Source organism: Loxodonta africana, chromosome 9, assembly GCF_030014295.1.
Source record: "Loxodonta africana isolate mLoxAfr1 chromosome 9, mLoxAfr1.hap2, whole genome shotgun sequence".
Classification (NCBI taxonomy): Eukaryota; Metazoa; Chordata; class Mammalia; order Proboscidea; family Elephantidae; genus Loxodonta; species Loxodonta africana.
Window position 1 is genome coordinate 47,343,131 of NC_087350.1, and position 14,453 is coordinate 47,357,583.

At 48.4% G+C, this 14,453-nt stretch overlaps 2 protein-coding genes across 5 annotated transcripts in view; one reads left to right on the top strand and one right to left on the bottom strand.

The window, feature by feature from the left end:
* Positions 1–281, bottom strand: part of SLC25A25 (solute carrier family 25 member 25) — a 31,472-nt gene extending 31,191 nt beyond the window's left edge. The window contains exon 1 of one of the 4 annotated variants that reach the window (XM_003407703.4): positions 9–281. In XM_003407703.4, coding sequence (XP_003407751.1) covers positions 9–266 — 258 coding nt within the window. In that variant the 5' untranslated portion in view covers positions 267–281. The remainder of the gene's footprint in view (positions 1–8) is intronic. The other 3 variants (XM_010587600.3, XM_010587601.3, XM_064291382.1) reach the window with 3 other exon arrangements.
* Positions 282–642: 361 nt separating this feature from the next.
* Positions 643–8,774, top strand: NAIF1 (nuclear apoptosis inducing factor 1). Its single transcript, XM_003407706.4, has 2 exons — positions 643–1,969; positions 3,985–8,774. Exons 1-2 carry the CDS (start codon positions 1,459–1,461, stop codon positions 4,455–4,457), a joined length of 984 nt encoding a protein of 327 aa, XP_003407754.1. The 5' UTR covers positions 643–1,458; the 3' UTR covers positions 4,458–8,774.
* The last annotated feature ends 5,679 nt before the right edge of the window (positions 8,775–14,453 follow it).

The window sequence follows — 14,453 nt, forward strand, 5'->3', positions numbered from 1 at the left end:
CCACCTACCCGGAGCTCGCCCTCCGTGCGGTGCAGTCCCAGGCGCGGCAGGCCCACCGCGAGGTCGTTGACACACAGGCCTCCGTCGCGGTTGACGTCGAGCGTCTGGAAGAGGCTCCACAGGCGCAACCGGTGGTCTGGACCCCCGCAGACGGCGCCGCCGCACGGGTCCCCTGTGGACGCAGGCGACGAGGCGGAGGACGAGGCGGCGGCGGCGGCGTCCGGCGGCGGTGAAGCCACGCAGCGGCACAACACACTGCTCACCATCGGGCGCGAGGCCGGGGCGCCGGGCGCGGGGCTGGGGCGGCGGGCCGGCGGGCAAAGCGCGGAAGACACGCCGGCTATGCTCACACCGCGGGCGCGGGCTCAGAGATGCCGGCAAGCTGACGGGAGGGGCCGCTTCCGGGAGCCCCGCCCCGCGGCGCGCTCGCTCGCTGGCCACACCCCCAGGCGCTCCGCCGGCCAGTCACAGGCCGGGGCAGCGAGTAGGGCGGGGCGTGATGGGGCGGAGCCTATCTAAGGACGGCCCACACCACCTAGGACTACTCTAGTCAATGAAGGGGGCGGGGCGATCCAGACTCAGCCTGGGTACGATTCAAACTGAAGGAGTTTGCGATTGGCTGAAGCGGCCGGAGAAAGGAAATCGCGCAGCGATAGGCAGAGGTCGATGATTGGCAGGCGGAAGGCCCCGTGTCCAATTTCCATTGAAAACTCCCGCATCGTCAGGATGGGAGGAGTTACGTACAGAAAAATTGTAGTCTCTGATGAGGAACAGGATTTGTGTGAGCAAAGTTGTGAACTGCAGAATCTGTGTCCATGGGTGGAATTAAAAATTAATTGGCCAGTGACTCAAGGCCGAAAGCACTAGGTATCCTCAGAAGACCGGGTTTTGCTAGTCTTAACTCCTAAACCACCAATAAAATAGCTTAATTTAACGGCGCAATAGTCGTAATACTGATTGAATGACAGAAAGACTTTCCAATAGAAGTGAGGAAGCGCTGAGGGGGCGGAGCGGTGGCATCGACAGACACTCCTTTAGACCAATGATCACGCCCATTCCATTAGGTAGGCGGGCTTTTTAGCTGAACGACAGACCAAAAGAACCAGTGATCGACCTGATCTTTGCACTGCGACCAACCGGCAGGGCGGGTTCTCCTGGTGAAGAGCTAGGAGGCGGGAAGAGGGGAAGTGGGCGGATCACCGCACACCCCGGCGGAAGAGGCAGATTCAGGAAGCCATTACGCAGCTGGCTGGACGCGGCTGGGCCGGTCAGGGCTGGGCCCTACGCACTTTGCGTAGCGAGAGGGGTTACCTAAGGCCTGGTGCTTGGCCTTGGGCAAGCCTGGCCTATCCCCTGTAGGGGGCGGTGAGTGAGGGGCGAGGCTGAGGAAGAAGAAAAGGGAAATTGGGGAGGTTGAGGGGATTATAATTTATTTAAAAGGAAGGGAGGTGAGAAGCCATGGCTGTCCCAGCGAGGAAGAGGAAGATGAACTTCTCTGAGCGGGAGGTGGAGATCATCGTGGAGGAGCTGGAGCTGAAGAAGCACCTGCTGGTGAACCACTTCAACGCTGGGGTACCTCTGGCCGCCAAGAGCGCGGCCTGGCACGGCATCCTGAGAAGGGTCAACGCTGTGGCCACCTGCCGAAGGGAGCTGCCCGAGGTCAAGAAAAAGTGGTCTGATCTTAAGACCGAGGTCCGTCGCAAGGTGGCCCAGGTTCGGGCGGCCGTGGAAGGTGGCGAGGTCCCTGGGCCCACGGAGGAGGACGGAGCTGGTGGGCCTGGGACAGGTGGTGGCAGTGGTGGTGGTGGCCCAACTGTAGCCCCTGTACTGCTGACCCCCATGCAGCAACGGATCTGCAACCTGCTGGGCGAGGCCACCATCATCAGCTTGCCCACTACCACAGAGATCCACCCTGTGGCCCTCGGACCCACAGCCACTGCAGCCGCAGCCACGGTCACCCTGACACAGAGTGAGTGACCTCTCCTGCCCAGTTTGGCATACGTAAATGGGAAGGGTCAGCAAGAGCTGGGACAACCTGGGGAAGGTTGCCTGCCAAGGGTCAAAGGTCAGATTGTGGTCTTGGAAGACCAGAGGTCCTCTAAGAGCTTTCCAGACATAAGTGATCTTGTTCTCTTTGGGACTTCCTCAGCAGGTAGTCTGGACTACTGATAAGTGGGATAGCTTTCTGCTGTGTTTTGCCACCATTTATGTCCATCCTTGACTTATCTTCATTTGGTGAACAACTGTGTGGTCCTTGAAGACAGAGACCATGTCTGTATCCCCAGAGGGCATATCACTGGGCCTGGCACATAGTAGGCAGTCAGGACATATTTGCTGGATGATCAGATGAACATCAGTTCTGGACAAAGACAATCTGTTTTTAGTGTGTGACCCTTCATTAGGCACTGCTGTGTCCCTGGGGAACCTGATGGTTCCTGCTCGTGATCTGCTCATTCACTCATCAAACATTAGCACTTATTCTGTGCCAAGCCCTGTGCTGGGCACCGGGATTACCACCACCTGTAAACCTACTGATACCGAGTCGATCACCGACTCATAGCGACCCTATAGGACAGATTACCGAGGTGTCTAAAATAGAGACCAGTTATATTCTAGTAGAACAGATAAGACACACATATGAATAACTGCACTGTCAGTTGGGAAGACCTAAGGACTCAGAAGAGAAAGACAGCTGGGAGAATTCCAGCAGGGGTAGGGGACATCCAGTTGATGCTGGCTTTGAAAGATGAAGATTAACCTTTCCCACATGCATGGAGGCCCAAACAACACGCTTAGAATCCTTGCAGAGGTTCTCAGCTATGAACAACAGAACTTGCCCTGGTTGGATTTTTTATTTCAGAGAAGTTTTTGTGCTAGTGACTGTTAACTCTGCTTGCTTGAGATGGGCTATGAACTGTATCAATGAGTGATTCTCAGTGGGGATTGGGTAAATTGAGTGTATATGGATGCCATCACTTCCGCAGTTGCTGATAGAAAAGTGTCATTTCTCAGGTATACTGAGCTGGGAAAAGGAGGACAAACATCAGTCTAAATCAGCTGCCGTTCTGGGACAGGAAGTACCTTTAGGTATCCCATTGACCAAGGTGATCAGGGAGATGGGCATTTATTGGGCATTTTGCTGCTGCCTCACTCCTTTTCTGCTTGTCCACAAGGGACGTGGAGGTCAAGAAAGCACCAAAGGAGGCAGGGCTAGTCTGGCTGCAAACAGCTTGTGTGGAGAGCCCAGCACAAGGTGGCTGCTGTGTGTCTGGCACTACGCGAAGTGTGTTGGCTTGCCTCAGAGGTGCTTTAACTAGCCAGAAGCAGCTCAGTGGGGTGGTAAGGAGCATGCTGGACTCCGATGTCTTGGAGACTTGGATTGGCATCCTGGTGCTGCTGAATTAGCTGTGTGACAATATGCAAGTCACTCCATGTTTCTGAGTCTGTTTTCTCATCTCTGAAAATGGAGGTGACAGTACCTACCTCTTGGTGTCATTGTGAGGAGTCATTGGACTGAGTGTAAAGGGAAACTCTGGTGGCATAATGGTTAAGAACTACAACCGCTAACCAAAAGGTCAGCAGTTCAAATCCACCAGATGCTGCTTGGAAACCCTGTCGGGCAGTTCTACTCTGTCCTGTAGGGTTGCTGTGAGTCAGAATCGACTCAGCGGCAATGGGTAAAGGACTTAGCTCAGTGCTTGTCACATAGTAGGTGCTCTAAAATTGTCGTTAGTGTCATTATTAGCAACTTTGCTTTTGCCAGACCTGGTGCTGGACCTTTGGTTACCAAGTAGATTAAAATTCTAAATCTAAATCCCTTAGATTCTAGATTTATACATGAATAGCTATAAAGCCATGGGAGGCCTGAATTCTGCTTTGTCTCTCACAGGACAGAGCTTAATGGCTTCCTTCTCATCCCATGCAGCTAGCTTCATTCCTTCTAGAAAGTGACCTGTCTCTGCCTGTGCTCTTTCTTCCTTTCAGTCCCCACTGAGACCACCTATCACACTTTGGAGGACGGAGTGGTAGAGTACTGCACAACCGAGGCTCCCCCGCCCCTGCCGGCCGAGGCCCCCGTGGAGATGATTACCCAGCACACAGACACGTCGGTCAAGCCACAGGCACTCAAGAGTCGCATCGCCCTCAACTCGGCCAAGCTGATCCAGGAGCAGCGGGTCACCAATCTACACGTGAAGGAGATTGCCCAACACCTGGAGCAGCAGAACGACCTCCTGCAGATGATCCGCCGCTCCCAAGAGGTGCAAGCCTGTGCCCAGGAACGCCAGGCCCAGGCCATGGAGGGCACCCAGGCAGCCCTGAGTGTCCTCATCCAGGTCCTCCGGCCCATGATTAAAGATTTCCGCCGCTATCTGCAGAGCAACACACCAAACCCCGCTCCAGCCTCTGACCCTGGTCAGGTGGCCCAGAACGGGCAGCCGGACAGCATCATCCAATGAGGGCAAGGGTTAAGCCAGCCCTCTGCTGTGACTGCATGAAACCTCCCTGCGGGCCCTTGTAAGTGGGTTCTGTGATTGGCCTTAGGCTAGGGCCAGCCACTTGAACAGCCCCCTCTTTGATGGACATTTGGGGGCCTAGTGTTTCTATGAAATGTAGGAGCTTGGGAAGAGGAACTTGTTGGGCTCTTGGGACCCACTCTCTTATTCCTCCACCACTTGAGCTGCATTTCTAAAAACTGACAGATTGGTTAGCTGGGGGTCTAGGCCCTGGTGATGGAACATGTGTTGCCCTGAGCCATGGCCTGTGACATGACCCAGACTCAGTTGAGGACAGCTGTAAGGAAGGCTGTCACTGGAGGCGCTGTCACGGCAGGGGTCTGTGCTGAGCTGCCCCTTCCCAGGTGCCATTATTTTGAGTAAGATCATGTCACTGGTGCTGATAGTAGTGCAATAATACTTTTCTCCCTGGGGAGGCAGAGTGATGGAGGAAACTCTACCCTTCTCTCCTTCTCACTGTGCTTCAGCTCTCAGGGGACTTTAGTTAATACTGTGTTCTCACCCTCGACCCCTGGGCATAACAAGATCCTTGTTAGTGCCCTGGGCTGCCTCTGCAATACACCCAGGATCTCGGCAACTATGGCTCGGGAACTTGCCCAGAGCAGCCAGATGGGCTCAGGGATGCTGAGTGCAGTAGGGACTGGCTTGGCTGCCATCTGGCCTTCCAGAGTCCTGGGCAGCCCGTTGGTGGTTTGTCCCAAAATTTTTTGACTCAGGTCAAGCATCAGGCTTTGGGGTGTTGTACATTTTAGGGAGATGAAAAGCAAACCAGTGTGGAAGCTTGTTCCACTGCAGTGGGTCTGAGGTGACCTGTGAACTCTTTCCAGAAGGCTTGCCACAAGCCAGTGGTATTCTGTCCATGAGCTCCTTCTAGGAAGGCCTCCAGGACTTCTGAGTGTAGCTCTGTGGCCACACCCTACTTTCTTCCCTCTCACTGACCCCATGTTCCCAAAATTCAGTGCAAAAAAAGCCTGCTTGGCATCACACCCTGACTCTTCTCCCTTGACACAATGCGCAGCACCTTATGGCTATAGTTAACCCGAAGCCATGATTGACACTGAATGTAAGAGGTGGGAGAGTCGAAGGGGACCTGAGATGCGGGACCTTTGAACAGTGCTCTCCTTCGCCCTTTGCTCGGGGAACAGCAGACAGACCTTGAAATGCTGAAGGAGGTGGTGTTCCCTGTTCTGTCCTTACGCTTTCTCCCCTGAGATGAAACTAATGATATTTGTAAGGATTTTACCCAGATGGCATTTGTTCCATTTTCAGAATCGCCATTGATTATGGAGACGCTTGCGTCTCCCTAATTATTTCCCAAGTTTGCCATTTTGCTGCTGGTGCCTTGGCCATACGTGACCAATGGTTAGAACTTGAGGCCCCAGGTGTCAGCTAACACGTTTGAGATGCTGCCTGCCTGGACACGTGCATTTAGAATTGCCCATCTTCACTATGCGATCATGGGAAGATGTGTCCAAAGACAGTTGGTAGGTAACTGCCATGCCACCAGCCTCTCTGTGGAGGCACGCATGTATTACCAGCTACATAGAGGTGGAGAGGAATCAGGCCCAGCAAGAAAGTGGCAGAAGGAAAGCACTTCTCAGTGTGGCCCTTTGCTCCCTCTGTGGAGCCTGATGGCCCCACCAGGGTAGCTGCAAGGCTTCCTGCAGATTTGCAATTTGATTTGGTTATTCTCTGGGGTTGGAAATCTGAGCCAACATTGTGTCTGTTCCAATTGGGTGTAAAGAGGAAGCCTGGAGCACTTGAACTGACTAGTTCTTTCCAGGTCATCATTTTAAATTAAAGAGGTCATTTTTTTATACACATGTCATTGTATCTTTATTGGTTATGTAGAAGAGATGTGGGCTGGCAAAGAGCAGGGGCTGCAAGCTGTGGTCCCCAGACCAAATCCGGCCTACTACCTGTTTTTGTAAATAAAGTTTTATTGGAACACAGCCACACCCAGTTGCTTAATGAATAATTTCTTTTAGAAGGGTCAGCACAAAGCTGGTTCCTGAGGTGGAGGTTAAAGATGTCCCAAATGTCCAACTTTTCCAAACTGCTGTACCACTTCATCATCTCTAACGTCAACTCTTCCTCCTCCCCTCAATACTTTCTCTGCCATCTTTGGGTCCCGTAATTCATTGCAACATCTTACAGAACTCATCAGCTGTCAAGGAAATGGCTCATGCTGTTGTGGAGGCTGGCAAGTCCCAAATCTGTGGGTCAGGCATCAGGCTGGAGGCTTCTCCTAACTCACGTGGTTGCAGAGTCAGACAACAGGCTGCTGCTTCATGAGACTGGAAGCTGACGAATCAGGTCAGACAATAGAGTGCTGGCTCAAGTTTTAAGAACCAGAGGTCAGATGATGACGAGCCAGATACAGGATCCAGAGCAGGAGAGATATATATATTGGATGCAGACCATATCCTCAAAGAAACTCCCCTTACTTGAGCAAGGCAGTGCAAGGGTGTGACTTGAATAAGGGCAGTAAGGGTGATAAAGGGTAAGAGTGGTGACTTGAGTCACACCCTCTAGTAAGGCAGTGACTCGAGATTCATCCCACCCTAATCCTGCCTCATTCACATAACAGGCAACTCACTTCCAAATGGGACCATAACTATAGGCATAGAGGCTAAGATTTATAACATCACAAAGTGAAGGCCAATTAGATCACAAAATGGAGGATGACCACATCATTACATAACTGCCAAACTACTGAAAATCATGGCACAGCCAAGTTGACATATGACATTAACCATCACAGCTTCCATACACGTTTGCATCAGCAGCAAGCTGTCAGATCCACTTGGTGGGCCACAAGCACCTTATTTGCATAGTCCTACCCAATCATTGTATGGGAGTCACAAAGTCTATGGCTAGAAGGGCTATATTAAGTAATCCACTGCACTGCAGTCATTGTCTATGGCTGTTTTTGAGCTACAATAGCAGGGTTGAGTAGGTGACAGCAACATCTAGCCCACACAACTGCAAATGTTTACCATCTGGCCCTTTACAGAAAAAGTTTGCCTATCTCTGGTTTACAGTCCCCGGGTGGTGCAAGTGGTTAACATGCTTGGCTGCTAACTGAAAGGTTGACAGTTCGAGTCCAACCAGAGATGCTTGGAAGAAAGGCCTGGTGATCTACTTCTAAAAAAAATCAGCCATTGAAAACCCTATGGGTGGAACAACCTAAGTGCCCAACAACAGATGAATGGATAAAGAAATTAGGGTACATACACACAATGGAATACTACGTAACAATAAAGAACGATGTGAATCCACGAAACATCTTACAACGTGGATAAATCTGGAGGACATTATGCTGAGTGAAATAATCACAAAAGGACAAATATTGTATGAGACCACTGTTTTAAAAACCCAAGAAAAGGTTTACACATAGGAAAAAAAAACTTTGTTACAAGGGAGGGGCGGGATGAGGAGGGGAAATCACTAACTAAATAGCAGGCAAGTTAACTCTGATGAAGGGAAAGACACCACACAATATAGGGGAAGGCAGCACAACTTAACCAAGGCAACATCATAGAAGCTTCCTAGACATACCCAAACACCTTGAGGGACTGAGTTACTGGGGCTGAGGGCTGGAGACCCTGGTCTTGGGGGCATAACATAGTTCATAAATAAAATGTTCTATATCCTACTTTGGTGAGTAGCATCTGGGGTCTTAAAACCTTACAAGTGCCCATCTAAGATATGTCTATTGGTCCCATTTCATCTGGAACAAAGGAGAATGATAAAAACCAAAGACACATGGAAAATATTAGTCCAAAAGACTAATGGATCACATGAATCACAGCCTTCACCAGCCTGACCCCAGAAAAACTAGATGGTGCCCAGCTACCAGCACCTACCAAACTGCTCTGACAAAAATCACAATAGAGGGTCCCCGACAGAGCCAGAGAAGAATACAGAACAAAATTGAAATTCTCAAAAAAAGACTAGACTTACTGGTCTGACAGAAACTGGAGGAACCCCAGAGACTATGGCTAACGGACCCCCTGCTTAACTCAGAACTGAAGCCACTCCTGAAGTCCACCTTTCAGCCAAAAATTAGACAGACCTATAAATACAAACGATAGCCAGTGAGGAACGTGCTTCATAGTTCAGTCAAGTATAGGAGACCAAATGGGCAACACCTGCCCAAAAGCAAAGCCCAGAAGGCAGGAAGGGGCAGGTAAACTGTACGAATGAGCACGGGGAACCTGGGGTGTAAAGGAGGAGAGTGCTGACACATTGCAGGGATTGCAACTAATGTCACAAAACAATTTATGTATAAATTTTTGAATGAGAAACTAATTTGCGCTGTGAACTTTCACCTGAAGCACAGTAAAATCAAAAAAAAAAAAAAAAAAAGAAACCCTACGGAGCACAGTTTTACTCTGACATATCTGAGGTTGCCATGAGTTGCAATCGACTGGAGAGCAACTGATGGTGGATCGCTGGTTCAAAGCATTGTTTCAGATTTTGGGTGCGAATCACCTGGGGCATTTATTAAACATACCCAACCCCCCCCAAAAAAAAAACAGGCCTCCCCAAAACCGAGAATAGACTCCTGAGAACTCTAAGAATATGCATTGTATACAAGCTCTCTTGGTGATTTTGATACTTCCTGAAGGTTGAGAATTTGGCTCAGGGACTAGAAGATTTAAACTCCATTTATAATCCAGATTGTGTCCCAGGGAGGTCTGGTTCTCAGGAATTTCTGCTGCACAGTTGAGAAGTCCTGCCAAGCAAAGACACTCATTTCAGATTGCCGTCCATTCTGGAGGAATTTCAGTCCTCCTGGGCATAGTTGCCACTCTCACAGTATTTAGTAACACAGTACAACCTACGAAAGCCAGAAACTGTAAGGTGGAAACCTGTTAAAGAAGGAAAACTCAAATATTTTCCACTAAAACCAGTGATAGAAAAGTGGTAAGACTGCACCCTGTCAAAGGCAAAAACTTATGAGACTGGGAAAAAAATAAGGCAGTTCTGTGGGTTCCAACTCACAGGTTTCACTGTAATAAAAACTGACAGTTACTGAGCCCCTACTCTGTCCAGACTTAGCAAGCATTATCTCACTGACTCCTTGCAAGAGCCCAAGCCCTGTAAGTACTAATACCGTTCTGTTTGCAGATGAGGACAGCGAGGATCAAAGATTAAACAATTTGTGTAATGTCACCCGTTTCCCATTGAGTTGATTCCAACTCATAGTGACCCTATAGGTCAGAGTAGGACTGCCCATAGGGTTTCCAAAGAGCGCCTGGTGGATTCGAACAGCCAACCTTTAGGTTAGCAGCTGTAGCACTTAACCAGTATGCCACCAGAGTTTCCTTCCAATGTCACACAGCTACCTTATTCCCAGGTGTGGCCCATGTTCTTAACTACTGTTCTTAACTCTTAACTGTGCTGACCTTGCTGCCAATGAGATTTGATATAACCTACAGATGATTTGAACCTGACCTTGAGGAGTTTCTAGGTCAAACAAGGAGGCCTAGGAGACAGATCTTGTTATTGTTCTTCTTGGCTCTTGAAAGGGAACATGGTGGCTTCTCACTACAGGCTTTAGGCTTACTCACATTAAAAGGGAAGAGAGAGCGATTTCACAGGATTAAACCCACGGCACCTTGGTAGTACTGGTGGAGAACTGTCCCTTATATTGCGCTGATTTTTCTGGGGTTCTTCCTAAAATGTAGAGCTTTTCAAAAAGGAAATTCTCCAAGCCACTGACCCTTAAGACTCTGAGCGTTGAAACCTTTTATATTTTAAACCACTTTGATGGGAGCCTTTCAAAAAGATGTCCTTTTTAAAACTATTTTTTACTCAGCTCTGCCTTATTCAACAGGGTGTGGGGAACAGGCCCAAGGGGTAGTGGAGTCACATGGAAAGTGCTGGACTCCCCAGCCAGACAGGTTGGGCTTGAAATCTGGCTCCACAGCTTGCTTACCCTGTCTCTTAACCTTTCTCAACCTTGGTTTTCTCAGTTCTAAAATCCTCACCACCCCAGTGCCGTCAAGTCGATTCCGACTCATAGCAATAAAATGGGGATGATAAATAATAGTACTGTTATGGATTGAATTTTGTCTTCCGAAAATTATTGTTGGAATCCTAGCCCCTATACCGGTAGATGTAATCTCAGGTACATTTCTTTATTATATTAATGAGGCCATATGGGTGTTTTAAGCCTTAGCACTTTTGAGATGTAAAAAAAGCAAATTAGGCTCAGAGACAAGGAAGCACAAACAGGGAAGGGTAGATGCCACTTAAACATCACTGAAGAAAGGAGGAATGCCAGGAGCTAGAGAAGCTGAGACAAGGATTTCTCCTGGAGTAGACAGAGAGAGAGCCATCCCCTAGAGCCGCTGCCCTGAATTCAAACTTCTAGCCTCCTAAACAATGAGAAAGTAAATTTCCGATCATTAAAGCCACCCGTTTGTGCTATTTCTGTTATAATAACACTAAGAAACTAAGACAAGTACCTACTTGACAGAAGTGTTATGAAGGTTTCATGGGGATAATAGCTCCCATTTCTTGAGCACTTACTACGTTCAGACACTGTTCTAAACTCTGTGTGTACTAACACATTTAATGAGATCATGTGCGTAAAACACTTAACATGTGCCTAGGACCTAGTACATACTCAATAAGTACTGGCTGCTATTTGGTGAGTATAAGGTCGCTGGGGAGCCCTGGTGGCATAGTGGTTAAGAGCTACTGCTGCTAACCGAAAGGTCAGCAGTTCAAATCCACCAGCCACTCCTTGGAAACCCTATGGGGCAATTCTACTCTGTCCTATAGGGTCACTATGAGTCAGAATCAACTCGACAACAACAGGTTGGGTTTGGTTTTTCAGACTGGGTCACTATGACTTGGAATCAACTTGATGGCAACTGGTTTGTTTTTATATCATCATTACGGAGTCTCTGGGTGGCACAAATGATTAAGTGCTCAACCACTTACTGAAAGGTTGGCAGTTTGAACTCATCCAGAGGTACCTTGGAAGAAAGTCTTGGCCATTTGCTTCCAAAATGTCACAGCCTTGAAAACCCTATAGACAGCAGTTCTACTCTGCGCGCACAGGGTCACCATGAGTTGGAATTGGATAGATGGTAACTGACAACGACAATCATCATTATACAGTGTCTGATAATCCCAAGTGGTGACTATTGTGTTTTTTCTTTTACTACAATGACAGTGTCATCAAAAGTGGTTTGAGCCAGATTATGAAAGATATGACCCTGGAACTAGAGGGTGCGGGGTCACGGGGCAGAGAGTAGGAAGGCAGACTGAAGACACGGGAACCAAGGCCGGTATAGGAAAGAACTCGATGGCAGAAGGCTCTAGCTGCAAGTGCCCTGAAAAAGGCGAGTTGTGCAAGGAAGTGCCAGGTCTTTGGAGTCAGCTTGCCCCTTTCTGGCTGTGTACCCTGGGATGGGGTCATTTAATTTCTCCAAGCCATGGCTTCCTCATCCTCCTCTACTAAAGTTGATGTGAAAATTTATAAGTTAATGCTTATAGCGCACTTAGCACAGAGCTCAATTACAATAGTTGCTTTTTTCAGTTATTAGCTATTGCTGTGTAACAAACCACCCCAAAATTTAATGATTTAAAACAGCAGTAATTTACTTATTTATGATTCTGAAATTTGGGCAGAGCTCAGAGGGCAATTTTTCTCTGTTCCCCATAGTGCCAGCTGGGATGGCTCTGGAGGATTCATTTCCAAGACGACTCACTCACACTTCTTGCCAGTTAATGTTAGATTCTGGCTGGGAGATCAGATGGGACTGTCAGTTTCTGGTGGGGGTAGGGTGGACCTCAGTTCTCCTCTATGTGGGCCTCTGCATGCAGCTGCTTGGGCTTCCTCGCAGCATGGTTGCTAGGTTCTAAGCAGGAGGAAGCAGAAACTGCCAGTCCTCTTAAATAGGCTTAGTATGGCACAGAATCACTTCACGATATTCTTTTGGGCACACAATCTCAGGCCAGCCCAGATTCAAAGGGTTGGAGGAATAGACTCCACCTCTACCTTATATGGCATGCACATATAAGGAGGGAAGGACTTGCTGGTAGCAGTAGCCATCTTTGGAAATAAATTAACATGTTGCTTTTATTATAAATTGGGATCAGGACTCCAGACTTATCAAGGACAGCCTCTTTCCTATATTCTTGGAGGAAATGAGGACTCCCTGAAGCCCACCAGTCAGGAGGCAATGGAGAATTCAACACCACACTCTGGGTTCCCCCAAATTTGAGAGAACCTATTGAAGTTATTTTCCATTTTCTGTAGCTTTGAATCAAGAAGTTAGAAGGAGAAAATCCTTGGCAGGACAGAGGGTCACTTTGGTCCCTTTCACACTGGGAATCTTTCCACATTAGATAGGATCTGGGCCTGGGAGAGGACTGACTCTGCAGACCCACTTGGAAATCTCCCTGAAAAGCCTTCCTAGTCCTTGGTGAAATTCTAGACAGTTGGCTGGGGCCCTCAGAGGTTGGGAGGGTAGTTGCTAGGAGGGAAAGTCTGGGACAAACCCAACTCTCCAGGTTAGAGATGATGAACTAAAACTTGGTATGGATATTCACAAAGGAGGCTGTGGTTTTCAAAATGGCTTATTCAGTGGCAGAGGCCTAGAAGCTGTGCCAGAATGTACTGGTTCTCTGCCAGACCAAGGATGTTATCTTATCTGCCCATGGTCAACTCCTGGGTGGCCTTCAGGGCTCAACTTGGACATGACTTCCTCAAGGGGCCTTTTATGCCCACCCCAGCAGCTCAATTAGCCCTTCCCTGCTTCACCTCCATTGTCCCTGCACATCTTCTCCCTAACTCTCATCCCACTTGTAATTGCTTGTTTTTTGACTGTTGCTCTCACTGGGAGCTCCTTGGCTGCAGTGACCTTGTCCACCTTGTTCCTGGCTATAGCCCAACTCTGGGGATGGTACCTCCGTTCCCAATTGCCCCTTATGGAAACCTGAGTGACATCCTTGATTCCTCCCACTGCCTCTCCCCTCACATCCGGTAGTTGCTAAAACCACTTCCTGACATACCTCATACATCCACTAGTTCAGCCCCACATTCTCTCACCTGCATTACCCACAACAGCCTCCTCATTGGCCTCCCTGCCTCCAGGGCACTTCTGAGGAGGAAGCAAATCTAATAAGGCTCTCCCTGTTCTATCCCTTCAAGGACTTCCCTTAACTGTCAGATAAGGTATAAGCTCCTTAACATAACCTACTAGGGCCTTCATGATTTTACTCTGCTTACACCTTTTCTCACTTTGTGTCCTACATTCCCGACATATTAAAATTTTACTTCCTTAAACACACCCGGCTCTTTTTCTAGCCTCTAAACCTTTGCCTTTGCTGTTCTTCCTGCTCAGAACAACTTTCCTCATCATCACTTTCCTAACTCCTATTCATCCCTCATGCCCAGCTTGGGTACCGCTTCCTCCAGGGAGCTTTCTTGGGTCACACCCTATGTCTCCCTTCTCACATGCTTATCACAGGGTACTCTCCTCACATGTTTAAATGTCTGTGTCTTGCTGTAAATCCTATGACAGGGTTTCTCAGTCTTAGCACAATTGGCATTTTGGGTTAGATGATTCTTTGTTTTCGGGGGGCTATTTTTTTTTTTGGTATCCTGTGCAATTTTTTTTTTTTTTTGTGCAATGTAGGATGTTAAGCAGCATCTCTGGATAGCACCACCCTGACCTAGTTGTGACAACCAGAAATATCTCCAGGCATTGCCAAAAACCCCCGGGGAACAAAATCACCCCAAATCAGAACAACTCTTCTACAGGGACTAGGAACCGTGTCAGTCTTATTCACAGTTACTTTTCAACTGTATGGTACAGTCCCTGATACACACTAGGACCTGAACAGATATTTTAATACTTTTTATTGCCATATTGGTTGAATTGAATGCTGATAGCATTCCTGTAAGATGGT